Below are 26,086 nucleotides of genomic sequence, written 5' to 3' on the forward strand. Positions count from 1 at the left end.
TACACAAAGCTACACATGGGATACAACTGCACAGGAATCTACACACATGTACACACAAATGGGTGCTTGAAAGACCAGCTAGATCTGTGAGTTGTACCCGCCTCCATTTCCTGGTCTGCAACATGTACTATGGTTTTACACAGGATGCTACCATCAGGGGAGGTTGGATGAAGGATGCATGGGACCTCCCTGTACATTTTTTGCAACCTCCTGAGACTCTACAGTTATTTCAAAATAGAGTTTTTAAAAACAAGACTACTATAAAATTTAAAATTTTATGTGGCTCACACTACATTTTTACTGGACAGTGTTGGTTTAGACCCGGCGTCAGCACATAATGGCCCGCTGTCTGTCTTTGTACAACCCATGAACTAAGAATATTTTTTAATAGACTTTATTTTGTAGAGCAGTTTTAGGTTTACAGAGAAGTTGAGCAGAAGGTACAAAGAGTTCCTAGATACTCCTCCACTCACACACGGCCTTTCCCCTATTATTAACATTTTACATTAGCGTGGTACACTTGTTATGGTTGATGAACCAATATCAATACATTATTATTAATATCTAAAGCCCATAGTTTATGTTATGGTTCACTCTTGGTGTTGTACCTTCTGTGGGTGTTAACAAATGCATAGGGACATGTATCAGCATTACAGTGTCATCCAGAATAGTTTCACTGCCCTAAAAATCCTCCATATGCTCTATTCAACCCTCCCTCTCCTTTAATCCCTGGCAACAACAGATCTTTGTTTTACTGTCTCCATAGCTTTGACTTTTCCAGAAAGTCATATAGTTGGAATCACACAGTCTGTAGCCTTTTCAGATTGGCTTCTCTCACTTAGCAACATGCATTTAAGTTTCCTCCATGTCTTTTCCTGTCTTGATAGCTCATTTCTTTTTAGCACCGAATAGAATTCCCTTGTCTAGATGGACCAGTTTATTTCTCCATTCACCTACTGAAGAACGAACATCTCAGTTGCTTCCAAGTTTGGCATTTATGACGGAACCTGCTACAAACATCCGTGTGCAGGTTTTTAATTGAAGAATGGGTTTGAACGTTTCTAAATGTTGAAAAAGGCAAAAGGAGGGAAATATTTCATGACACATGAAAATTATATGAAATTCAAAGAGCCCATAAATCAAGTTTTATTGGAACCCAGCCACGCCCAACTACTTCCATATTGCTAGTGGCTGCTTTCTCTCTATGGGCAGAGTTAAGAAGCTACACAGAGGCTTGTACAGTTCAAAAAGCTGAAAATACGCACTACATGGCCCTTTACAGAAAAGATCTGCTGACCCCTGAGATGGACAATTACAATCCCCAACTTTGAAAGGCCAGAGAGAAGCAAACCAAAATGATAATAGCAATGCCGAAAGGATTGATGACCGTAGATATTTTCTTTATGCCTTTCCTCCCAAATTTCTAAAACAGACATATATTACTTTTGCCACTTTTAAAGTAGATTTCCACAGCATCTTTGCTCGGGCCCCACAAGCCTCTCAGGGGGGCTCCTGAACAGACCCAGAGGGCTGCCAGGGCTGGGCCAGGAGGGGCAATTGATATGCCAAGTGATGACGGAAACAGGGGCTTCACAGGGCCCGACTTTGTTTTGCTGTTTTGCTTTTTTAACTTCAGAGCTGGTACCTCAGCTAGGAGCCTTCGTTCCGTGACCCTGTGCCTCAAGCTTCTCTACAACAGGAGAAGAACAGCCCTGACCACAGGCATTGTTTTAAGGGTTAAATGGTCAGTACCCACAAAGCATGTGCTGGGTTGAACAGTGTCCCCCAAATTCACATCCACCTGGAACCTCCTAATATGAACCTATTTGGCAACAAGGTCTTTACAGATATAATTAGTTAGAGATCCCAAGATGAGATCATCCTGCATTGAGAGTGGGCCCTAAATCCAAGGACTGGTGTCCTTACAAGAAGAGAAGCCACATGACAATGGAGGCAGAGATTGGAGGGACGCAGCCATGAGGAATGGCTGGAGAACCAGGAGCTGGCAGAGGCAGGACGGATCCTCCCTGGAGCTTCAGAGGGAGGAAGGCCCTTCAGACACCTTGATTTCAGACTTCTGGCCTCCAGAACTGTGAGAATCCCTCTCTGTTTTTCTAAGCTGCCCGGTTTGTGGTCCTTCTTTATGGTGGCCCCAGGAAACTAACACAAAGCACTTAATATCTGGCTGGCACACTGGTAGGTGCCATAAAAGTGCCACTTTTATTTTTATCATCCTGGTAAATGACTACCGTTTGCCTACTCTGTGCTGAACCTTTTCGAAGTGCTTTCGCTCCTCACCTCTCTTTGGCTTCACAATGGACCCATTTCACAGATGAGGAAACTGAGGCACAGAGAGATTAAACACCTCGCCAAGCTCATGCCCCAGGGATCACGCAGGACTTGGTTCACATCTGACTGCAGATCTTGTCCAGCCCAGCTGGCCTGCCCCTTCCCTCCCAAGACAGTGTGTCTGAGCCAACAGCTGCCCTAAGTCTCACACCAAGGGACTGGGCACTGTCGAGACCCAGCCCGAATTCCCTGGCAGCCCCTCCAAGCTCCTGGAGGCAGTGGCAGCAGCCCATCAATGCGTTTCTAGAGCGGCGGGGCAGACAGTGAAGGGCCATTCTCCTCCCCAGGCAGTGCCTGGCTTCCCTGCCTAGCAGTGAGGCTCCCAGGCAGGTCCAAGGGCTCAGTCCTGCCTGCTGCCCTTCTCGGAGCGGCTTCCTTTGGGCCACTGCTACCAGCCATCCCCAGGCACAGAGATGGGGAGTGACGGGTGACTGCCACCTTGGCTGGGGGGGGCTTGGAACAGGCGGACGGCGGGTGTGGAGGGAGAGATGCCGGCACAGAGCCTGCTGAGTGCTACAGAAACATAAGACAAGATTAGTCTTAACGACGCACAGAACAGATTGCAGGGTGTCGGGAGATGGGATGTTTTAAAGAAATAAATCTCAGCTCCCGGTTACAGAAGCACAAACAAACCCAAACAACAGATCTTTGGAAGCTGCCAGCTTCCTGGCTGCCAGGCTGCTGCTGGGGGCCCCGAAGGGGTGAGGGTGGGTGTTCCAGGAGCATCCTCAGGGCATCCGGGGACCTGGGCTAACCCAATACTGAGTTAGCTCAGAGATATCTTCCTGAAATTTGGGGGGTAGGGGGGTGCAACCCCCCAGCACCTGGCCATCCTATGTCTCACCAACTCTTGGCCATTCCACCTCCTAAATCTCTCTGGAACCCACACTCATCCCTCAGCATTCCGTCCCACAGCTCCTCTCCGACCATCACCCTCCCTTCCCGGGCGGCAGCAGCCCCAGGACCTTCCGTCACCCCTTCCCCAGTCCCACTGCTGCTGGAATGGCCTCCAAGGACATCCACTGGTCTAGCCACTGGCCGTTCCCTGTTGCTCCCCCCTTTCATCTTTTCAGGGTCCCATCCTTCTGGCCCCTCCCCTCTTCTCAGCCTCCCATCCCAGAGGTGGGAGAGGGTTCTTATTTGCTTTAGCTACTATGGGTGGGAAGGGGTGAAAAGCGTCCCCCTCATTTATATCACCGCCCCCCCGACCCCGTCTCCAGGAGTGAGCGGTTCTGGATGAACCTCTCACTCCTGCAGGCTTGTCTGCCTCCCCTGAGATGGTTGGACAGAAAAGGAATGGGGCAAGGCTATTTATGAAAACTGCCCAAAGCAGCTAAGAATCTCATGGCATCACACAACCTGCCCCTAACCAGGCTTTGGGTGACCCAGAATGACACCCTCTGGGTCCCTCCTGGCAGCCCCCCATCAAGGATACTCGGCGCTTGGACCTGGTCCATCAAGCTCATCGGCTCCAGGTCCTTCTCAGAGGCTGGATTCTCCCCAGAGCAGGGTAGGAGCAGGGCCTGTTATACCAATGACAACGAGAAGGTATGAATAATTCAGCCTTTACGGCTGATACTCTGGTGTCACAGAGCCTTTTCCTCCTAAAGGCAAAAAGCACTTAAGCTGCCATTTATTTCAGCCTGGCTCCCTCTGTGGGGTGGGCGCCATCATCTGTTGTCACCGTCCCTCCTCACTGGCTTCTGCTTGTGACCCCTCCTGCCATCCACCCCCTAGTAAGCCAGTCCCTGCGTGGGTCGGGGGGGGAACACCTGTTCAGTTTTCTGGTCTTTTCCCCCTTTTCCCTTGACAGAACATTTTGAGGGACTACTCTTTGCCAGGAGTGTGGCTACTCCCTCCACCCCCCTCACAAGCACTGTTTCGTCCGGACCTGCACCGTCCAACACAAAGCCCTCGCCACCTGTGGCTATTGAACTTTAAATTCAGTGAAGATGAATAAATTAAAAATCCAGTTGCTCAGTTGCCAGAGCCAAATTTCCAGGGTTTCACAGCCGCATGTGGCCAGCGGCTACCACATAGGACAGCGTTCATCACCACGGAAAGTTCTATAGGACGGCACTGGTCCAGGTGACAGGTAAGTCTCACGGAAAAGCAACAGCACAAGGCGGCATATGTTAAACGCCACACAAATGAGATGCCCGGGGAAAGCAGCAGGAGCTCTGTAGAGCGAGCAGGGGTCACGGAGGAGACCACAGTCTGGCTGGGGTTTCAGCAGGGGAGGGGAGAACATTCCAGCTGGAGGGAGGCTGGGGAAGGGTGAGCCTGCTGGGGCCGGCTGGCCATAACACCGCGTGCGTGGGAAAAGAGGAGAGGACAGGAGGTCAGGAGGCAGGTGAGCATCGGAGCAAGACCCCAAGGGCAGGCAGCCCGCGGCCCCCTGGGGCTGTACCCGGCTCTCCTGGACCCACGTCTGGGCTGGCTGAACCACTGCCCCAATGAAGCCACGGCGAGAGTCCCTGCGTGGCAAGGCCACCCAGCTCGTTCTGTAACCTGAACGCCACCCTTCACTCGGGATGGCCACCCAAAGAACACACACCAAGAATGACAAAGGAGGGGATGAGAGAGGGGAAACACAGCACGCATTTACCCTGGGGGTGGGGGCGCCGATGACAACTCTGGAGACGAGGGTGGCAGACCATCAGCATCAGCTTCATGGGAAGGACCTCACAGGGTCTTAGCAGGTCTTCTCATTAACAAGCATGCAAGGGACTTCCTTGGCAGACCAGCGGTTAAGACTCTGCTCCCACTGCAGGGGGCATGGGTTCCATCCCCGGTCGGGGAACTAAGATCCCGCAGGCTGTGCGGCACGGCCAAAACAACCCCAAAGAACAAAAATAAAAAAACAAGCATGCAAGACAGTGGACAAGGGTGAGCCAGTCTAAGCTGTGTGTGGGTTCATGATTAATATAACCACACTGTAACATTTTTGAAACACGAGAAAAGAAAAAAAATACTCGTAACCACACTATCCTAACATATTGGCACAGCTTCCCGTCAACCTGTGCTGTCCAATAGAGTGGTCACATGTGCCACTTAAATTTGTCTCAATCAATAACACATAAAATTAAAAATTCAGTGTGTCAGTCACACTAGCCACCTTTCAAGTGTTCCCTAGCTGAGCAAGCCAGTGGTGCTATCTCGAAGGCACAGATCTGGAAAGTTCTAGTGGGCAGCACTGCTTGGCCCACCTCATTCATGGATCAGGCCTTTCCACAGATTTCAGTCAAAATGTGCACATCATTTGCTACCTGCTTTGTTTGTGATTTCCATGCTGCAGCACAGCCTTTACAAATACACATTCTTCTGTCTGGCAGTACCGAGGTTCTGAACATTTTGGAAAGTCAGAGGGTGCCCCGTCCTCAGGAAAATGCACACCCGTGAACACACATACAGGAAGTGGTGTAAGACTTCAGGGGGCTCATGGACCCCCATTAAAAGTCCCTTGACCTGGAAGATAAACTGTAATGGATGGGTCTCCTTCTCTAGATTCTTCCCCTTTTTCCTCCATTGTAAAGAATAGCATGATGAACATCTTCATGCAAATGTGCTTTATTTCTGTCGTTTAGATTATTTCCTAGGATGAGTTCCGGAAGAGACCTTTTGATTTAGGGAGTGGAGCTGTGCTTCAGCTCATACACATCGCCACACGCTTCCCCAAGGGGGAGCAATTGACACGCCACACGGGGGTCCACATGCGGGTCCTGTTATATGACACCCTCATCCAACTGGCCCTTGAGACTGGGTACCTCTCAGGACAGGAGCGAATGATGGGATGGCCACTTATCTTGTCGGTGGTCATCCTCACCTTCATCTCAATCCAAAGCCTTGATTTCTGACACTGTGGAAGGTATGGGGCTGAGAGCCACAGACCCTAAACCCTGCTTGTATAACTCAGATCTCCATGGAAGGAGGGTCCATGATGACAAGTCAGCAGCACATCTCTCCTCGTCCACCCATTTCCCAATAGTCCTTGGACACTCATATAGTCAAGGATTTCCAGCCATCACTGTGCTGGGGCTGGTGGGGTGGCTATGGCAGGTGGCCTTGCCATCTAGGGATGAGGCTGTGCCGGGCTATACCCCGCAGGTAGCACACGAATGGACACTGCCTTTCTAACGACTCAGCCCTTCTGTGAACTACCAGCCACATAACAAAATGTTTAGGGGACTCTCGGATGGGGGCTGCTTCCCCCTCCTCGCCCATCCCCAGCCTCAGGCTCAGCCTCCATGTGTAGTTCTTCAGTTCTGCCACCAGAGGGATCCCATGAGCCAGCCTGCTTGCTCCCCTCCCAGGGAGCCAATTCCCAGTTAAATTAGGAGCCTCTGCTCCAGGAGCCGCTATGAGTGCATTCAAGTCCTCAAAGACCAGCTCCCTGAGGGGTGTCTGGTCCAGCAGATGCCAGCGCTCCAGGACCTCGACCCAGATGCCCTCTGCCTGAGGCACAAGGCCCACGTCTCTCTCCCCGTGCTCCCCACCCCAGCAGCGGTTCTCATACCTGGCAGCACTTTGGAAACCCCTTGGGAGGTCAAACACTGCCCAGGCCCGGGCCCCGTCCCAGCCATTCTGGTTCAGTCAGTTTGTGTGTGGCCTGGGCATCAGGAGCCTTCAAAGCTGCCTGGAGCATTCTCATTTTTCGCTGGGCTGGGAAGCCTTGCTCTATAGCACCCAGTACTACTGACGATTTAGTCCCAATTTCCAGGTCCATCACGGGGCAGGAGCTGTGGGAGGGAGGGAGTGGAGGAACACCAGCTTTGCTTCCAGGTCTCAGATGCAGTGGGGAGACAAAACTGCAACTCAGCTCCGAGAGCAAAGAAGCAAGTAAACGTGAACTGCAGGGACGGCCTGGCAGGAAATGTAGATTCCAGGGCCCACCCAGCCCCTTTTGAAATCACATCTGCTTTTTTTTTTAAGCTCCCAGCAACCTGTCAAGCACGGCTGGGTCAGGAACCAGGGTGCCTCCATGTGATACTTCTCACATTCCGTCTCAAGAACAGGCTGTTTCCACGTCAGCCCCAGACTGAAGCACACGCTCCCAGGAGGCAGGGAGGGACCTCACTCATGGCCATCCTGCCCCAGCCCAAAGCCTTGGCTGAAATGGACTGATTGGGCCAGAAAAGCAAGCAATATGGTATTGTTGGAGCTCCACGGCGAGGGAGGGAGCTCCCTCACAGCACTAGTCTTCTGAGCACGTCTTGCAGCTCTAAGCAGAAACATGACCCCTAAATTAAACTGGGTGGAGCAGGGATCTGGAAGGTAAAAGTAGGGTTCCCAAAGCATGACCACAGAAAGGGCTCATGGTGGGGCAGCCAAACTTTCACACCTGACAGACGCCACCCAGCTTTAGCTCAGGAGTCTGCACGCGATACAGAATAATGCTTCCAAATCCAACTGGAGGTGGAAATTGTTGGGAATATTAGCCAGACACACAAACGGAGTGCTGACACACTAGGATGGACCTTAAGGAAGGAGCCAGACACAAAAGGACACAAGTTGCATGATACCATTGAGGTGAAATGTCCAGAACAGGCAAATCCATAGAGACAGAAAGTGGCTGAGGGAGGGGCACGGGGAGTGACTGGTAGTGTGGCACCACCAGGGGGAGTGCTGACAGAGCCCCGCTGGCGGCGGGACCCAGGCGTGGCTTTGAGTTATGTTCTCAGCCTGGTTTCCTGGTGGGAAACAGCACACGGCTCAGGGAACCTCATGGAGCACTGGAGTCCTCGGCTACAGCTGACCGCTCCCGTTACATGCACCCTCCAGTACTCGAGATGGATGTTATCAGTTTACCCTTGGGCTCTAATGGACCACATCTTACTGAGGGGAAGAAAACAGGAGTGAATCCATCTCAAATTCCTTCCTGCTGAAGCCAGCAAAGCATTCTGCATTCCTCCGCCCTACTCCTTTTCTCCTGGGATTACCTCAGTTCATGTGACCTTATGTGCTCTAGGTCTGGTGTAGACCCGGCAGGGTTCGAATCTGACTCGGCTCCTAAATTAGCTGGGTGACCTCCAGCAAGTTCCTTAACCTGAGCCTCGCTTTCCTCTTCTATACACAGGGGGGCGATGTTAGCACCTACCTCACAGGGTTTGGGATGGATGGTTGGGAGCATGAAAAGAATTAATCCATGGCCCACATGCCCAGTGCCCAGGCAAAGCTCAGACCATTCACACTTCTCACACGCCCATCTCATCTCATGAGCTCAATGATTGTGTGCTGACTGTCTGATTATGTCAGCACTTACTATCATCACCATTGTTAGCCTAGAAATCTAATGAGAACAAGGACCACAGCCGAGCATGAGAAGGGGCAGCAGAAGTCCCACACCTGCCCATGCCAGGCCTGCCCTGGCTGCTCTGGGTTCATGGGCCTTGTAAACACCTACCTCTGGGAGGCCCTGAGGCCCCCTAACGACGCTGTGTGGTGGCCGCCACGAGACTGCAACAACCCTCCCCAGTCAGGCAGGGGGCAGGTCTCACTGCTGCCCGCCCTGGTCCCTGCCTGTGTGGCCAGTGAGCCCCCCAGTGTGCCCAGGCATCTGGTTCCCCTGGGCTCTGGGGCTGTATGGTAAATGCTGCCAACTCCCCCCTGGGGTTGTGTTCCAGCCTCTTACAGCTTGAGGGTGTGAGAAGTAGAAAGGCTACGGATGCCTCTGGAGCGCCGGGCCACGTGCCTGGCTTGGCCCCAGGCAGAGCACAGAGCCTGGCTGGGGACCAGGCCTCCCCCACAAGCCTTCGGCCACCACCCAGGCCTCCCTGAGTTTGCCTGGGGGTTGGGGGATGACCAACCATCTCCTCCAGAGATGAGCACAAAAGACACCTGGACTCCTGGGGCCTGGCACCAGGGGGGTTAGACTGGGTTATGGGGCCAGTCAGACCTGGCAGGGAATGTTTAGTCCTAGGGAAAGGGAGAGAAGAGAGAGGGAACCCCCAGCCCTCCTCCCCCGGACTGTGCATCCATCACAATCCCCTAGGGTGGCGTGAAGTGAGGGGACAGGGTGCGGAGGCTCTGGTGCCTGCGGGATGGGATGCAGGCATCCTCAGCGCTCAGTGAGCAGAGCGGGGACAAATGCCGCTGCTCTTGGCTCCAGAGAGGCAGTGGGGCGTCAGGAACTCACCCGCTCTCGCTCTCCAGGAACACGGAGCTGCTGCTCTCTGCGAGGGCGGCGCTGATGGGTGAGAGGCAGAAGGGTGAAGAGAAGGCCTCTGAGTCCGAGTCGAAGGAGCTGGCCCTGCTCACGCCCTCGGCCGACAGCTCCAAGGAGCCCTCCTCCTCGCCCACCTCGGGTCGCAGCTCCCGGCCCTCTTCCGTCCCGTCCTGCGAACTGACCGCCGACAAGATTCCCGAGTCGCTGTGGGCTGGCTGAGAGGCCAGGAGGGAGCTGTCTGTCCCCAAGCCCAGGGCCAACTTCTCCCCATCCTCAGGCGAAGGGCTGACACGCTCGGGGTCTCGGATGCTCTGGGCCACCACCAGGATGTCCTCATCTCTGGGGATTAGGGTGGGCCTGGGCTCCATGGGGGACAGCGGAGGGGGGGCCCCCGAGCTCTGGGTACGCCGGCCCTGAGGGCGGGGTGCCTTGCGCACGGGGGAGCTCTCTGGGGTGATGTAACGCAGCGCCTCCTCGTCCTGCTTCTGGATCCGGGAGTTGGGGACCCATGCGAGGATGAGGGTGGCCCCCAGCAGTTCATCCTTCTCCATGTACAAGCACAGGTAACCTAAGAGGGGTCAGAAGCACAGGCGGTTAGGGAGGCCATGCGCGAAGTGCCGCTGGCTGGTTTCTCGTAGGAGCCACACCTGGGGTAGTAAAACTGTGGGGCTGTGCAGGGTAGCCAGGCTCCAGACACAGCCTGTCCCTGAGAAAACACACCTGAGGGATACAGTTGAGCTGAGGATGAATGAGCGCTGTGGGCATTTTCTAAGCACACACACCTAGCAGATCCAGTGGGCCCGGGACCTCAAGCAGCAGCCCATCCTGTCCTTTCCTTCCTCCTCTCGTTCAAAGCCCCACCCTGTCCACTGACTGGGGGCTCCAGAGCTTCCCTGCCTCCATCAGCCTCCCGGTGCGGGCAAGCCCAGGGAACTGGGGGGAACACAGGGACCCAGAAGCCCCACTGGCTTCACAGCCTCACCACAATCTTAGGACGGATACAGGCAGCAGATTTTATCGTTATGCCCCAAAAAGAATAAATCCAAGATGAGTGGCATTGGGGCTTTTTCCAGTTGGCTGTGGCTTCTTAGCATTTCTTCCTTACCACTGTTTTGGAAGAAGGGGCCATCTCGATGTCATGCCCTGAACTGCTGACAAAAATGAGAAGAGCGATTCTCCAAGGCTGCCGGCAGTGCGTGGGTGGGCTCTTCGGGCCCCTGACCGCTCAGTCTGGGGTAAGGTGGCCTTTCCTCCTCCTGCAGCACCTGCCATTTCGGGGTGTCCTGACTCCTGGGCCTGTTGCACCAGGTTCCCAGGCCTCCTGGTTTCTGTTCTGAGAAGCCCCTAGGGCAGGAGCTGGGGTCCCTTTCATGCCCCAGGGCTCTGGCTCAACCCAGAATCCTTAGCCTGGCTCCCATTTCCAAAAGAGGTGGGGGGAACTCCAGGGCTGTCAGCCAGTTATGTAGAAGGATGACGTTCGGGTGAGACCAAGTGTCTCCACACCCGCAGATCACGTGGCTTTGGGTTGGGAAGGGAGCCTGAGACCTCTGGCCTCCTCTCCCTTGCCTCCCATCACAACACGATGATACCAGAAGCCCTCCAAAGGCTGTTGCTATTTATTTTGTTTTATGCCCAGAACATGTAACACCCTCAGACCCAGGCCTAGAACCTCTGCACCTGGCACCCCAAGTCCTCGGAGTTGGTCCCGTGGTCAGGCGTCCACAGGGTCAAGGTGACATGCCACCCAGAGCCTGCACCCGCTTCTAGAGCACACTCCAGGGACCAGGACCCTGGAATCCCCTGCCCTCACAGTTCAGAGTCTGCTTCCAGGGCCTGTTCGGGGCTTCCCACCTGAGCTGTATGTGGGGGCTGTGGATGGGGCTTTGGTGTCACCAGGAGAACACCCGGGGCCCCTGTAGTGCAGGAAAGAGCTGGGGCTGGAAGCCGGCTTTCCTGCTTTGGAACCTGGAGGGTCTGGTGATTCTAAGTCTGCACCTAACTGTCCGGGTGACTGTAAAGATATGCTTATCAAGGCAGGAGGACAGAATACTTTTCAAAGAGTTCATTAGTATAATGTAAACTTGCCTTTTTTATTAACTTATTTATTCAGTACTTTGTTGACACATAATTTGCATGCATTAAAGTGCCCAGATCTGATTCTAATTCATAATTTTAAATGTATTGACATCTGATGTGGGACCTCTGTCTGGACTCAGGTGGGCTGCAGCCAGGCTGCAGGTGCACTGGGACTGGGGATACGGAAGCACCTTTCGGCAGCCTAGGGAGGCCACAGGACGAGTCCAGGGCTTGCCCTCACCCCACCTCCATCCCAGGCTGGCATTGGGGAGCACCTCTGAGCACCAGCCTCCTTGTCCGAGAGGCCTCCTTGTCCGAGAGACAGGCCTGCCCAGGCTCCAGCCACTCTCATGAGGTTGTTGTGCAAATTACACGAGGCGATACATTTGTCTGTTGCAAGTCATTTGCGCAGATGACAAAGGACCACACAGACCTCTAGTATCACTAACCCATCTTTTTGATGCTTCCTCAGAGCAGCAGGGCTGAGGGACTCAGGTGTGAGTGCTGGGCTGCCATAACCAGGTCTAACACCCCCTGCCTCAGAACAGTCACAGTCAGTGACACTCCTGCAAAGAGAATCTGTGCCTACTCCCTTAGTGCACAAGAAAGCTTGCCGTTTTGGGGCTCAAAATACAACTGGAGCCCTGGAAAAAATGTAGTTTCTTTCTCTGTGGCTTAGCAAAAGATAGCAAAGTCTGCCACTACAGGAAAAAGTTTCCCACTCCTGGAACTAAGGAGAGCCATGGGCTGGAGTGTCCTGGGAATGGCTCAGGGTAACTCCGGGCTCCCATGTGGAGGGTCAGGAAAGGACCCTCCTCCATCTCCATCCCTGCGGAGTCTAAGAATTTTCTTCCCCGATTTCAAAACAGAGGATTTAAGCACAGAGGGTGTGCAGGATCAAAGATCTCCACGTCCCCAGATTCCTAGGCCTGCTTCACGCCCCACTCAGTCCTCACCCCACGCTCTGGACTGCAGGAAGGGACGAAACCACCAAGACTGTCCTGAGGGCCTCGTTCCTGCACATGCTCAAGGGGGCCTGGCGGAAAGCCTCTCACTGGGCAGGTTCCTGTAGAAGAGGATGCCCTGCTTCCCTCTGGTTTCCCTCCCCGCGCGCAGGGGGCTCCCTGCTCCCAGAAGCCCTGTAGTGCTCAAATGCCCTCTTCTACTTGCAAATTCAGGCTAATTCCCCTTAAACCGTCCTGCCTCCCCTTCATGAGTCAAAGGTCACTGGCCTGCTTCCCAGATGGGGAAATTAGGGCAAACGGGGAAGTGGCGCAGGAGCTGGCTAACTTTACAGAGATCAGCTAGCTCTCCCCAGGCCTGTGACTCCACAGCCCTCCCCTCCCAGGTCTGTGACCCCAAGCCTTCCTCTCCCAGCATGTGAGCCCAGGCCTGTCACCCCAGGCCTCCCCACTCTGAGCTCACCTGGGTGGTGCTCCCCGAGCCCCTGCAAGCCTTCCGGTGGGTGCACGCAGACATTGTTCTTGGAGTAGATGATCTCCCCATCCAGGACAGAAGGGGGCCCACCGCCGCCACCGGGGGTGAGGGTCAAGAGGTCCGAGGCTTTGGAGGAGGCCCGGCGAAGGAGGCGGCCCAGAGACATTGCCGAGGGAGTGTTTCCATCCTCTGCACACTTGGGCCCAGGCGGGGCTCTTCCAGACCTGCCTGGGGGAGGAAGACAGAGAAAGGGCATGGCCAAGGTCATGAACTGGACTGGGTATTCCTGGGGCAGCATCCTACCCCACACCAGTGGGCTGGAAACGGAAGCTGTGGAACCACAGAAGGGGTCCTGCTAGCACAAGGCCATATGAAGGGTGAGCTGGGTTCTCAACAGTGGTGCTACAGACACTTGGGGCTGAGTCATTCTTGGTGGTGGCAGCTGTCCTGTCCATTGTAGGGTGTTTTGCAGCATCCCTGGCCTCCACCCACCAGATTCCACTAGCACCCCTTTCCACTATGACAACCAAAAATGTCTCCGGGCATTGCAAATGTCCCCAGGGGGCAAAATCACCCTGTTAGGAACTGGTCTAGGGAATTCCCTGGTGTCCAGTGGTTAGGACTTGGCACATTCACTGCCACGAGCCCAGGTTCAATCCCAAGTCGGGGAATTCAGATCCCACAAGCCGTGCAGCACGGCCCAAAGAAAAAAAGAGAGAGAGAGAGAACTGGTCTAGAGGAATCTGTTCCCACAGCAGCAATTTCCAGACCTCCAGGACACAGTTCACCTGTGTCCCTTCCTTCCTGAGATTCTCAGCCATCTGCGGTGCTTCCCAGGGAACATCCTGGTTCTCCTTCATCCTTCCCACCTTTCCCAGCCTTCTCCACCCTCACTTGACCCGTGTGTCCTCATCATCCCAAAGCCCAGTCTGACGTCCCAACACACGCTGGCTGCCCCAGCTGGGAAGGGGTCACAAGTGATAGGTGAAGGACCCAAGTTAACATACAACTCATTCTTTAAAAAAATAAACTAGAAACCAAAGGATCAGATCCAGAATATATACAGAATTCCTAAAGACTCCCTGCAAAAAAAGGAGCAATATCCCAACAGAAAAAGCAGGCGATTCACAGAAGTGGAAACAGAAGGACTGAGAACATGAAATGAAAACCCAACACCCGACACACTGGCAAAAAGCAATTTTAATTCCAGCAAAAATGAAACAAAAGCCCAGGCAGCTATGTGAACCAACCAGACGTTACTGTCAATGGGGCTCATGACGGCCGCCCACCAAGCTGAGAGTAGGATGACCACAGGTATGATGTCGCCTGTGTCAATGAAGAGATGTGCGTAAAGCTATTTCCTGGTCAGAGATCATGGATGTCCGAGATTTCAGGCCATGCTGGGCAGGGTGCAGGCCAGCCTCGTGGGGCGGGGTGGCTGGGTGGAAGTGTCACAGAGGGGCTGCAACTCAAGCTCTCAGAAAAACAAAAAGACTTGAAGCCGGTATGATAAAATTATTGACTGGGAATGGATAGACCAAATGGAGTCTGTCCCTACGATGGGATATTATTCAGCCTTAAGAAGGAGGGAAATTCTGACACCTGCTACAACATGGATAGACCTTGAGGACATGCTCAGTGAAAGTAGCCTGTCACAGAAGGACAAATATTGTATGATTCCACTTATATGAGGTACCTGGGATAGTCAAACTGATAGAGACAGAGAATAGAAGGGTAGGTGCCCGGGGCTGGGCGGGGTCTGGGGAGTTAGTGTTTAATGGGGAGAGTTACTGTTTGGGAAGATGAAGACGTTCTGGAAACGGATGGTGGTGACGCTTGCACAACAATGTACCCGAATGTCCCTAATGCCACTGAACTGTGCAGTTAAAAATGGTTAAGAGGGTAATTTTTATGTCATTTTTGTGGGGTTTTTTTAGTGGTCTTTCTTTCTTTCTTTTCTTTCTTTCCTTTCTCTCTCTCTCTCTCCCTCCCTCCCTCCTCCCCCTCCCTCCATTTCTTTATTTTTGGCTGTGTCGGTCTTAGTTGCAGCACACGGGATCTTTTGTTGCAGTGTACAGGCTTCTCTCTAGTTGTGGCGTGTGGGTTTTCTCTTTCTAGTTGTGGCGCATGGGCTCCAGAGTGCATGGACTCTGTAGCTTGCAGCACGTGGGCTCTCTCGTTGAGTCATGCGAGCTTAGTAGTTGTGGCGCTTAGGCTGATTTGCCTCGAGGCATGTGAGATCTTAGTTCCCCAACCAGGGATTGGACCCAAGTCCCCTGCATTGGAAGATGGATTCTTAACCACTGTACCACCGGGGAAGTCCCTTGTTTTTTTTTTTAGCCACGCCGCGCGGCTTGCGAGATCTTAGTTCCCCAACCAGGGATTGAACCCACGCCCTCGGCAATGAGGGCATGGAGTCCTAACCACTGGACTGCCAGGGAATTCCCTATGTCATGTATGTTTTACCACAGTAAAACTTTTTTTCCTCTCACTGTTGTGGCGTGTCCCGTTGTGGAGCACATGCTCCGGACGCGCAGGCTCAGCAGCCATGGCTCACGGGCCCAGCCGCTCCGCAGCATGTGGGATCCTCCCGGACCAGGGCACAAACCCGTGTCCCCTGCATCGGCAGGCGGACTCTCAACCACTGCGCCACCAGGGAAGCCCAGTAAAACTTTTTTGAATAATCAACTGGAGGCGGTTCTCAGGCTAAATTATATTGTTCTTTGCACCCTCTACACTCTGTACATTTACCCTTAAATCCAGGGCTGATTTAGGATGTTCCCTAAATGGAGTTCTTTCTGTGTCCAGTGCTTGGATGGGTTCTTGGGGCAGAGGGTCCAGCCGGCTCAGCAGGGTAGGGGTTGTCTCAGTGCTAATTTCCTTCAATGTCCTGGGACCAGGCAGCTCAATGCTGGATCCTCAGGCCCTTATGGCTCTCTGGGTGTCCCTCTGTGCCCCCTTGCTCTGATCTCCCATTTCTTTGCATATTTCCAGTTGCCTCTATGGCTACTAACTCTCCCAAACACAGCATCCTTCTAACAGTTCCCTGCAGGCCCAAGAATCACCCTTCCCATTCCTGCATCTTTACCCAGAAAAAATCCATCACTCTCTTCTCTCTCATTGCTGAGGTTCCCAATGTCAGGATGACCTTGAAAATCACTAGCCCTGGAGACTCAGGCCCAGCTGGGGTCCTCACCTCCTCAGCCCTGAGCCACAGAAGCCCCTCCATTCTCGGCCATATCCAGGGCCCCGAATCCACCCCTTCTCAGGAATCCCCCATGCCTGAGACACCACTTTCAATGTGGGCTGCAGAATCAAGTTGATCCCTTGGCCCAGGGGACGGCAAGCTGGTTCTGTAAAGGGCCAGACAGGAAATATTTTTGGCTCTGTGGGCCCAGCGGTCACTGTGGAGACTACTCGATTCTGCCCTGTCGTGTGAAAGCAGACAGTACGTGGGCAGGTATGACTGTGGTCCCGCGAGACTTTATTAAATAGATACCCACGCCAATTCCATATAATTTTGCCGTTACACAAGAAAATTCTTCCAGTTTTTTCACCCATTTAAAAACCTAATAACCATCCTTAGTTTGCACACTGTATAAGACAGGAAGAAGGCTAGATTTGGTCCACGGGCGATACGTGGCCGACCTCCGGCTCAGACCACTTTCTGGATACTCGGGGCAGGGTTGCTCCTCGCTACCCAAATCCCCTCTGGGCCCACCTCTGGGGAAGCCTTGTGGCCTCCCCAGGTCGAGGGGGCGTCTCTCACTGTCTTAACCACTGAGTCCTGTCTGAACACACAAGGCACATTACGACGCTTGACAACCAATGTTCGAAGCTTAAAATAAATCACACTGGAACCTACACATCAAAATATGTGTTTTCCTTCCAATTAATCATCTGGTAAAGCTATATTCTTTTATTCTAATGATGACTTCACTCCATTGTCTGTCCATTCTAAATATTTTTAGAATTCAAGAATCATTCCAGAATTACAAGATCAGTTAATGAGCTATACAAGAAAAAGAATTCCCTTCTCCAGACCAGCACTGCCCAGAAGACATACAATGAGAGCCTCATATGCAATTTTAAGTTTCCTAGTAGCCACATTTTTAAAAAGTAAAAAAGAAATGGGGGGGCTTCCCTGGTGGCGCAGTGGTTGAGAGTCCGCCTGCCGATGCAGGGGACACGGGTTCGTGCCCCGGTCCGGGAAGATCCCACATGCCGCAGAGCGGCTGGGCCCGTGAGCCATGGCCGCTGAGCCTGCACGTCTGGAGCCTGTGCTCCACAACGGGAGAGGCCACAACAGTGAGAGGCCTGCGTACTGCAAAAAAAAAAAAGAAATGGGGGAAATTCATTTTAATAGAATATTTTTAGTCAAGCCACTCTATCCCCTATAGTATCATTTCAGCATGTAATCAGCATGGAAAAATTACTCATGAGCTATTGTACATTCTTTAAATCTCCAGAGTCTGGTGTACGTTTTGCACTTAAGCACACCTCAGTTCACATCAGCCCCCTTCCAGGTGCTTAGTGGCCTCCTGCTGGGTGAGGCTGGGGCAGGTCTGGAGCCCCACCTCCTTCTGGGCCTCAAATGGTATTACTTAGTTTAATCGCCCTAACCTCCAGAGAGTGCTGCAGACAAGGCTCAGCTGAGTCCAAAAACCGCACCATCTTTAAGCTAAGACGGTTTGCCACCACTGAGGATAATCAAAAGAATGTGCTGGAAGCTCTGAAGGAGATTCCAAAATACAAGTGTTCACAATATAGCGTTTGCCCCACATCGGCTGTGAAACCCCACTGCAGCTCTGGAAGGTACATCCTAGAAGCGCAGTTTTGCAAAAGAGAAAACAGGGGCCGCACACCCCAAGTCAGCCAGTGAGCGGACACACCTGAACATGAGACCTTTGTCTTCTGTGCGTGGAATTCTGGCTCCTACCCCTGCCCCTGTAACCTGGGTGAGCAAGGACTATCCCCCAGTTCCACCCCCAGGTTGTTCAGTGCGGGAGACAACGTGCCTCTGGGTAGATCTAGCACGTCTGTTAAACATTAGCCACGAATATTTACTCTCTTCAGACAATGCTCATTTATTTTTTCAATGTATTTGTTCCTTTGTGAGCCTATTTCATCTCAACTAAAACTGGTTCCCGACCTCTGCTCTCTGTCAAACTAGGAGTGGAGAATCCTTGCCCTATTTTTTAAAAGCTTTTTCTTTTTTTAGATTACGAAACGTGTTCAGAGAAATATAAAGAATACATGTCCCTTAACTCACACCATCCAAAAATAATCTGTGTATTTTCTACTATCTTCTGTGTCTATCTTAACAAAACAAAACCACCCACTGGAATTATACCATACCATTCTTTCAGTTATAACATACATATATTTTCCCATGTGTTATAGGTTGAAATGTGTCCTCTCCAAATTCTTACGTTAAAGTTCTCACCCCCACACCTCATAATTCAACCTTATTTGAAAGTAGCTGCTATACAGATGTAATCAAGTCAGAATTAGGTCATTAGGGTGGGCCCTAATCCAGTGACTGGTATCCTTTAAAAAGAGGGAGTTTGGAGATAGACACTGGTGTACAAGGAGAATGCAATGTGAACATGAAGACAGCCATCTACAAGCCAAGAAGAGAGGCCTCAGAAGGAACCAACCCTTCGACACCAAGATCTCAGGTTTCCAGCCTCCAACACTGTGAGAAAATTAATTTCTGTTGCTTAAGCCACCCAGTTTGTGGTACTTTTTATGGCAGCCACAGAATACTAATACACCACATTATTAACAAATTTAAAAACTCAAAATGTCAACCCTCCATCTTGATAGCTATAAATATATAACAAGGATGCACCATTCTTGAGCCAGCCACCATCATTAGATATTTGGTTTCCAAATAGTGGCTACTTAAATAATAAACTTTACATTTTATACATAAATCTGTACCTGTATCCTCACTATTTCCTTAGGACAATTTTTGGGATTCCTGACTATTTCCTTAGGAGGAAAAACTGGACCCCTGACATAATGTCCAATGGATTTCCAAAAAGGTATCAGAGTTTTAGGGATTTGAATCTTTGCTAATTTGGTCATTGGAAAATGGTTTTCTGATCATCAGTTCACTTGAGCAGGTTCTCCTATGTTTATTAAACATTTGTGACTTGTCTGTTGGTGTACTTTGCCAATTTTTCTGCTGGGGTGCCAGAATTCTTATTGATATGAAAGAACTCTTTATATAGCAAAGATCTTAATCCTTTGCTATAGTTGCCGCATGTATGTTTTTCCTAATTTGTTATTTGCCTCTTAATTGTGTTACTCATTTTGAAATACAGAGGTTTTAAACTTCTAGGCAAATTGATGATAACTTTTCCTTAGTGATTTCTTTTTATCACTTTTACACTTTATATCATTCATCTCAAGCCAAAGATCCAGTCATCACTGGCTTATATTTTCATCTAATTTTCTTATGATGTCCATTTTCTTTTTTTTTTTTTTTTGATGTCCATTTTCAATGAACTACTTTTGATATTTCAAAAAGCCTAATTCAAAGTATACATTTACCTGAAAAGGCCGCACATGTTAACTATTCACCAGCTCACTGAATGTTTATGTTGTTTTTATCGCTATTTCCTGTTTTTACTGTGTACTGTTACTTGATAAAAATAGGGACATCAATATAGCTTAATAAAGCTGGGGTGTGTGTCATGTAAAATCTTAGAGGAAATTTAAAAGGAGGGGGCCCTTAGCAATGACCCAGAGACCTGTGTGGCCTGGTCCGTGCTCTGGTCTGCACCCTCTCGTCTTCTCCCACGTTGCACACGTGATGGACAAACATGGTTGTCACACTACCTACACGCTCCAGTGAGAACAACTCTCATTACAGGCCGGCTTGTACTATAAACCAGGCTCTGCTCATCGGCAGCTGAGATGGTGACTGAGCCCAGCCAGAGCTGCCCTCCTCAGGCCCCAGCCGTTCCAGGGGCCCACCGGCCACAGCTTCCTCATTTGAGCCAAAGGAAGGAGCCTAGAGCAAGCTCTCCAAACACACCCTCCCTGCCTGCATCCCCAACCCCTGCAGTACTTTCCCCTTGAATCCCCCTTACTGCCTTATTTTGCTTCTGTTTAAAGAGATGGCTTGTTGCTATTTACAATGCAAGGCCCGTGGGTCCAGAATGCCTCACACTCAGCGGGTCCTGCCAGGGGCCCCTCACCTCCGTCCCGGTGGGGAGCGATGATCACCTGTCGTCCTCTTTACCACGTGGGACCACAGTCCCCCCCAACACAGCCCCCAGCTCCACCACCACAGCTCGCATCCTGTAGCTGACCACCGTGGGGAAGGCGACGCCCTGCGAGTCAGCAGAGGCTGGGTTCCTTGCTCAGTGTGAATTTCTATTCAGCTCCCACCATCCGAGTTGGCAGCGTCCTAATTTGGCAGTTCTATCCGAGTCCTCCAGCTGGTGAACATAAATCCGAGTTTACCCCCCACCCTGTCAGAAGAAAGGGAAGGAAAAGAATCCCAAAGAGCACAGGTGCTGCCAGGCTACCTCCCAGATGAGAATGGAGGCCCTCCCCGCCCAAAGCCCAAGACAATGCCCTTGGGGTGCAGTTGCCCCTCATCAAGCAGGGCCTGCTAAAAAAGCACAGCTCGACTGAAACAGCACTGGCGCCCAGAGGCTCTGAGGTCATCTGATTCAGTGCTTCTCCAAACCAGGGGGCTTTAAGAAACCCATTGGGCAAATCCCTACACTCTGACCCAGCAGGTCTGGGGGAGAGGGGTGCCCAGGTGACACCATCCCCATTTGAGATGGGGAACCATTCACCTACTGCTCCCCTCCACCCCCAGAGGAAGGTGGAGAATTGGGCTCTGACAGAAGGTAGACCAGCCCCTCTGACGCTCAGGCTGTGCTGTTATCAGCACAAATTAATGACGTGTCAGTGGCTGCCCAGGGCCACCCCGCTCTGCATCCCCTGGTTTGTCACCAGTTGGGTGTTAAACAGGATGAAGGGGTGGGTGTTGGGTGGTTCCAAGGCTGCAGAAGGCCTCTCCTCACCGGCAGCCCAGGGCCTATCTGTCACCTGGTTAATAAACATGGCTCTAGCCCACGTGTCACCCGGAGCAGAGGAACGTGCGGCTGTGTCCAGGGACGTGGACTGGAAGCAGGTCTGGAGAACCGCCTGCAGAGACACCCCGAGCGGAGGCCCCTGGGCTTCAGTGCCCGCTGGTCTGGCAACGAGACTTGACTAATCGTGACCCGGCCCAGGGCAGCTCTCTGTGTACCTGCCTGTCCTTCAGGGCTGTTCCAACGAACCCGGGATGGTGGGAAGGTTAATGGTCAGAGTCACGGGGCTCCTTCTTCACAGATAAGCCACAGATGTGCAGAGACAGCGCCCAGCTCCCCTAGGGTCTCGAGATCCACCTGACCAAAACCCCGTCTTGGGAAGCAACGGGCCACTCTATACTATCATTTAAGTCATCCTCCTAGATTTCTAAGGTCTAGCCGTCCTGGACCTTCACTGCCCACTGCTGGGATCGTTCCCTGTGTGCTGACCACTGCCTTGCTGAAGCTGCGTCCAGAGCAGAGCACAGGTCTGGGCTTCCGATGGGCAGTAGCTTGGGCGGAGAGGAAGGCCAGAGGCTGGGGGAGGGCTGGGGAGGGGATTCGGTGGAGCAGGGTAGGGGCGAGGAGGGCCTGCTCCCAGCACCTGCTCCCCTCACTTCCCTGACCAGCTGCATCCCCTGTGGAGCCCAAATTGCATCCTTCTCCCAGCCCCTCTGTTGGCTGGCTCTCGGGTTTCAACGCTTTGCCTTAGAGGGGAAAGGTCTTGGCCTTGGGGCCCCAGGCCCCTCCTCCATCCAACCCTGCCTTCACGCCCCACCTACAGGCTCCCGTGGGCACCCTCTGCACATGCGCCCCCCTCTCCTGACCCTGAGGCTATGTCCTAACTGGGCGCTCCCACAGGATTTAACAGGCTGGGGGCAGGGCAGGGGGTGGGGCCAGAGAAATAGGGGCAGCCTGGGAGGGGCACCCTGTCTCCTCCAGGGCACTCGTGGGCTCTGTGGGGGGCATGTGACTGCTCCACAGCAGGGTCCACATCACAGCCCGCAGGAGGCGCAGCTGGAAGGTTTCTGGGGAGCACTACATGAGGGGCAGGGCTCCGAAGGAAACTGGAGGCGATCCTTAAAGGATGTCAGGGCTGGGGCTCAGGCCAAGGAAGCGGGTGATGTCCAGGCACAGAGGCGGGCTGATGCCTCCAAGCGGCACGTAAAACGGAGGGGAGACTGGTAGGGAGGGCGGCAGAGCTAATCAAGGGCCTGGCATCTGCACCGCGGGCTGGGGGATGACAGGGGCTGTCCGGAAGACGCCACCAGGAAAAGCAGCAGCAGGTGCACAGGGAAAGCTCCCAGCCAGAGGAGCAGGCCCAGGTGGAGAGGAGGGAAGAGTCCTGGGAACGGATGGGGGTGATGGCCGCACAAGGCTGAGAATGCATTTAATGCCGTAGAACTGCGCACTTCAAAGTGGTCAATATTCAAAATCTGCTGTGTGTACTTTACCACAATGAAAAAATAATAATAGTGGAACTTGGAGAGGGTATATGGACTCTCCGTACTTCCTGCTCATTTTCTGGTAAACCTAAAACTGTCCTGAAAAATAAAATATATTAATTTTTTAAAAAGACGCTTGGGACCAGGAAGCTTGCACCCAAAGAGGCCAGGGTGAGGTGGAATCGTGTGGATGGAGGCAAGGAAAAGGACAGGGAGCTCGAGGCCAGTAACAAAGGGAGCTCTGGTCCCCGCACTGCCAGCAGGCTGCCAGCAGCAATGCCAGGGCCTGGCAAAGACCAAACAACCTGATGGGAGATCTTCCTAATGTCCTTGAATCCATAAGACGCACGACCTTGAATGGTTCTTGATCCGACGTGCAGAGCAGTTTACACCCATTATCTTAGGGACCCGGTGTCCTGCAGGGAACAAAGATCCCCACCTCCTTGGGAGACCAGAAAACTGTGCTCCAGAAAGGCTGCCGGGTACAGAACCCAGAGCAAGCAGAACACCCAGGTCCCCTTCACAGGTCTGGGGCCGTTCTACGGGTCAGACTTATTCTCCTTATTACCCAGATAGAGTAGGGGACCAGGGTACATAGCACAATCTTTAAATGCCATCAGCAGAGATCCTAAAACACACAAAACCAGTGAAGCCTGTAGCCAGAAACAGCTATCTGACTTTTCACATCACTAGTAAGGACTTAGAGTTAATTGAAATCAAAAGAGCAGCTCGAGATGCTCAAAGCACTTTGTACGAATATTATAAATCCTCTCCCCAAATTCTGAGAGATGAAGGTGGATAGAGAAACAGCTCCAGGTGGATCAGTGACAATGATTAAAAAAACCTCATTCTCCTCGAATGCGTTCACTTAATATCATTGCTTTTAAATGGTTATGTCTCCATCAATATTGTTGATTTTAGATTATAAGTTCCTGAGTCCAAGATATCTCTGAGAAGATCTTTTTATGAAGGGCCTACCAGAATGCCATTTTCAGTAGAGTTCCAAATGCCATGTTTTTGTTGATGGAAAGGAGAGCGATGCCAACCTGGCAGTTGGCACAAGGAATACAGAGATGGAGTCAGGCCAAGATCTGGAATGTGCATTAGCTTGGGTGAACAAAAAAAAAAGGGCAATGATTTTAAAAGGTATAAAATAAAAATGCCAGTGCTGGCTTTTAACCATCTCTGATCGATACCTGATTACAAGTTGAATTTTGTGCTGCTCTGAGCTGTCAGGGACCACCGACATTTTTGCAAAATAGGCTATTGTGTAATTCAAAGGAAAGATCAACTTGGCCTCCCCCCAGAAAAAGCACACACCCTCATAAAACAAAAGACTCTCTGCAGAAACTCCCTGACTAGGGAGTCATTCCTTCCTATTAACCTGCAAGTCTTTAAGAATCAGAACGCCTCTGAGGACTGTTCTTGGCGCTCTGTCGCTCGCAGCAGTAAGTCACACTGGCGATGAAAGTAGCTCAGGTTTGCTTCCAGGAGGAGGGGCTTTGGTGGTGGTTGCAGGAGGAAGATGTCAGAAACGGCAGTAGCCTCAAGAGAAGTAGCTGGGGCTGGGAAGGGTAGCAGATTTCTTCTTTCACAGCCCTGTTCAGAACTGGCCCTGCTGCTGGGTTGGAGCCAGTGGGCAGCGGCAGGCCTGCTGTTAACCACACACGTTCCCTCCTCCCTCCCACTGGGGGCCACTTGGCCACTGACACTTGGCCCAGAGGCAGTGAGGGGTGGGGCTCTCCTCTAGCTAATGTTTCCAGGGATGAAGTTAAGGCATCTATTACCCAAAATTCGTCCCCCAAGATTTGGTGATTTATATCCAGGGAAAGAGAGTCCTCCTAGACAGAGAGGCAAAGTCACCAAAAGCCAGAAATGAGCAAAACACGGATGAAGAAATGACACCCTTTAGAAGAGACACAAGTCTCCCCTCCCGCTTCCTTCACAAAGCACTTCTATCTCGAGTGTATTGGTTTCCCATGGCTGCCGAAACAAGTCACCATAAAAATAGGGACTTAAGACAACGGTGTATTATCTGGCAATTCCAGAGGCCAGAAGTCAACCCAGGTCTCACTGGGCTAAACTCAGGTGTCAGCAGGGCTGTGTTCCTTCCTAAGGCTCCAGGGAACAGTCTGTCTTCCTGCCTTTTCCAGCTTCTGGAACCCGCCCAGATCCCTTGGCTCGTGGCCCCTTCCTCCTCCTTCAAGGACGGCAATGTGAGTGGAGTCCTTCTCATAGGGCATCACTCTGACACTGACTCTGGGCCCCCTCTTCCACTTTCAAGGACCCTGGGATGACATGGTCCCACTGGATAATCCAGGACAATCTCCCCACCTCAGAGTCACCAGATTGGCAACCTTAATTCCATCTGCGACTTTAATCCCCGTTGCCACGTGACCTAATACAGTCACAGGTTCCCAGAACTAGGAAGAGACATCTGTGGGGACTATTCTGCCGACCACACTACACCTGTGGTAGGGTGGGCTTTCTGTCTCCACTATCAAACCCCCATTCAGAGCCACTACCCAGGCCTAGACCCTGCAGAGGGGAGACCTGGCTTCCGTGTCTCTGAGGGGGCAGCAGGACAGAGAAAAGCTGCACACAGACCAGTGCCAGAGCCTTGGTTCTTGTGCTGGAGGCTCCATCAATTCCCAAACGGGAAAACAAATAGAGCAAAGGTGCAAACGTCTCTTGAACCTTCCTAGTGAGACCAAAGAAACAGGGCAGCCTGGAGCCAGTAGCAGAAACGCTCTGCCCAGACTTCTCCCATTCACTGTTCTGTACTGTGTGCCTGCCTCGGGGCCGCCCTGGGTCAGCAGGACAGGTGCGGTCCTAGCAGCTCACAAGCCGGCAGCTCCTACATGCCTGAGGGTCGCAGCCCACACCCACCGTGACAGCTGTTTGCAGCAGCTAGGGGGAGGCAGGTAGGGAGTGGGGCCACTGCAACCTTAGGGGGACGTGTCATGGGGCCAAGCCCACAGGTGATTCTTCCCCTGGCCTTGTCACTGTCACACTGCTCAGGAGCAGAACGCCCTGAGCTCTGGTCACCTGCCGTGTGGCTGGGAGACACTGGTTCACCTGCTTTGCCCTCAAAGCCCAGTCAACACAGAGCTGGGACAAGGCAATGCCATCTTAAACGCGAGCCAGACACACGCAGACAAGGATCGTTTTCCTCCCACAAAACATCTCTGCTGACACACCTGGCAGGAGGCCCCAGCTCTCTCTACCGAACCAGAACCAGGCACGTGCACCACAGTCTTTTTGGGAACCCCGAGCTTTGAGGTTCACTGGGTGATATAAATCCTGCAGATCAGGAACCCCGTTCTTAGGGAAAGGTGGGTCTCCTTCAGTCTCATTACCCAGATAAGACATCTGTGAGATGATATCACCCCTCCTCTCAGTTGTATTTAACTTCAAATTATGGGATTATTGCAGAAGAGAAATACATTTGCTACACATGCATTCAGGATTCACAAGAAAAAGATTGTGGCCCAAAGATAGGGCTGCTGTGGGTG

General features: G+C 52.2%; 1 protein-coding gene across 2 annotated transcripts in view; it reads right to left on the bottom strand.

The window, feature by feature from the left end:
- TBC1D16 (TBC1 domain family member 16) overlaps window positions 1-13,193 on the bottom strand; it is a 63,441-nt gene extending 50,248 nt beyond the window's left edge. For both annotated transcript variants that reach the window (XM_065897354.1, XM_065897355.1), the window contains exons 1-2: window positions 13,016-13,193; window positions 9,485-10,082 (exon numbers count right to left, since the gene is read on the bottom strand). In XM_065897354.1, the coding sequence (XP_065753426.1) occupies window positions 9,485-10,082; window positions 13,016-13,193 (776 nt within the window). The remainder of the gene's footprint in view (window positions 1-9,484; window positions 10,083-13,015) is intronic.
- Between the last annotated feature and the right edge of the window lie 12,893 nt (window positions 13,194-26,086).

This window comes from Phocoena phocoena, chromosome 19 (genome assembly GCF_963924675.1).
Source record: "Phocoena phocoena chromosome 19, mPhoPho1.1, whole genome shotgun sequence".
NCBI lineage: Eukaryota > Metazoa > Chordata > Mammalia > Artiodactyla > Phocoenidae > Phocoena > Phocoena phocoena.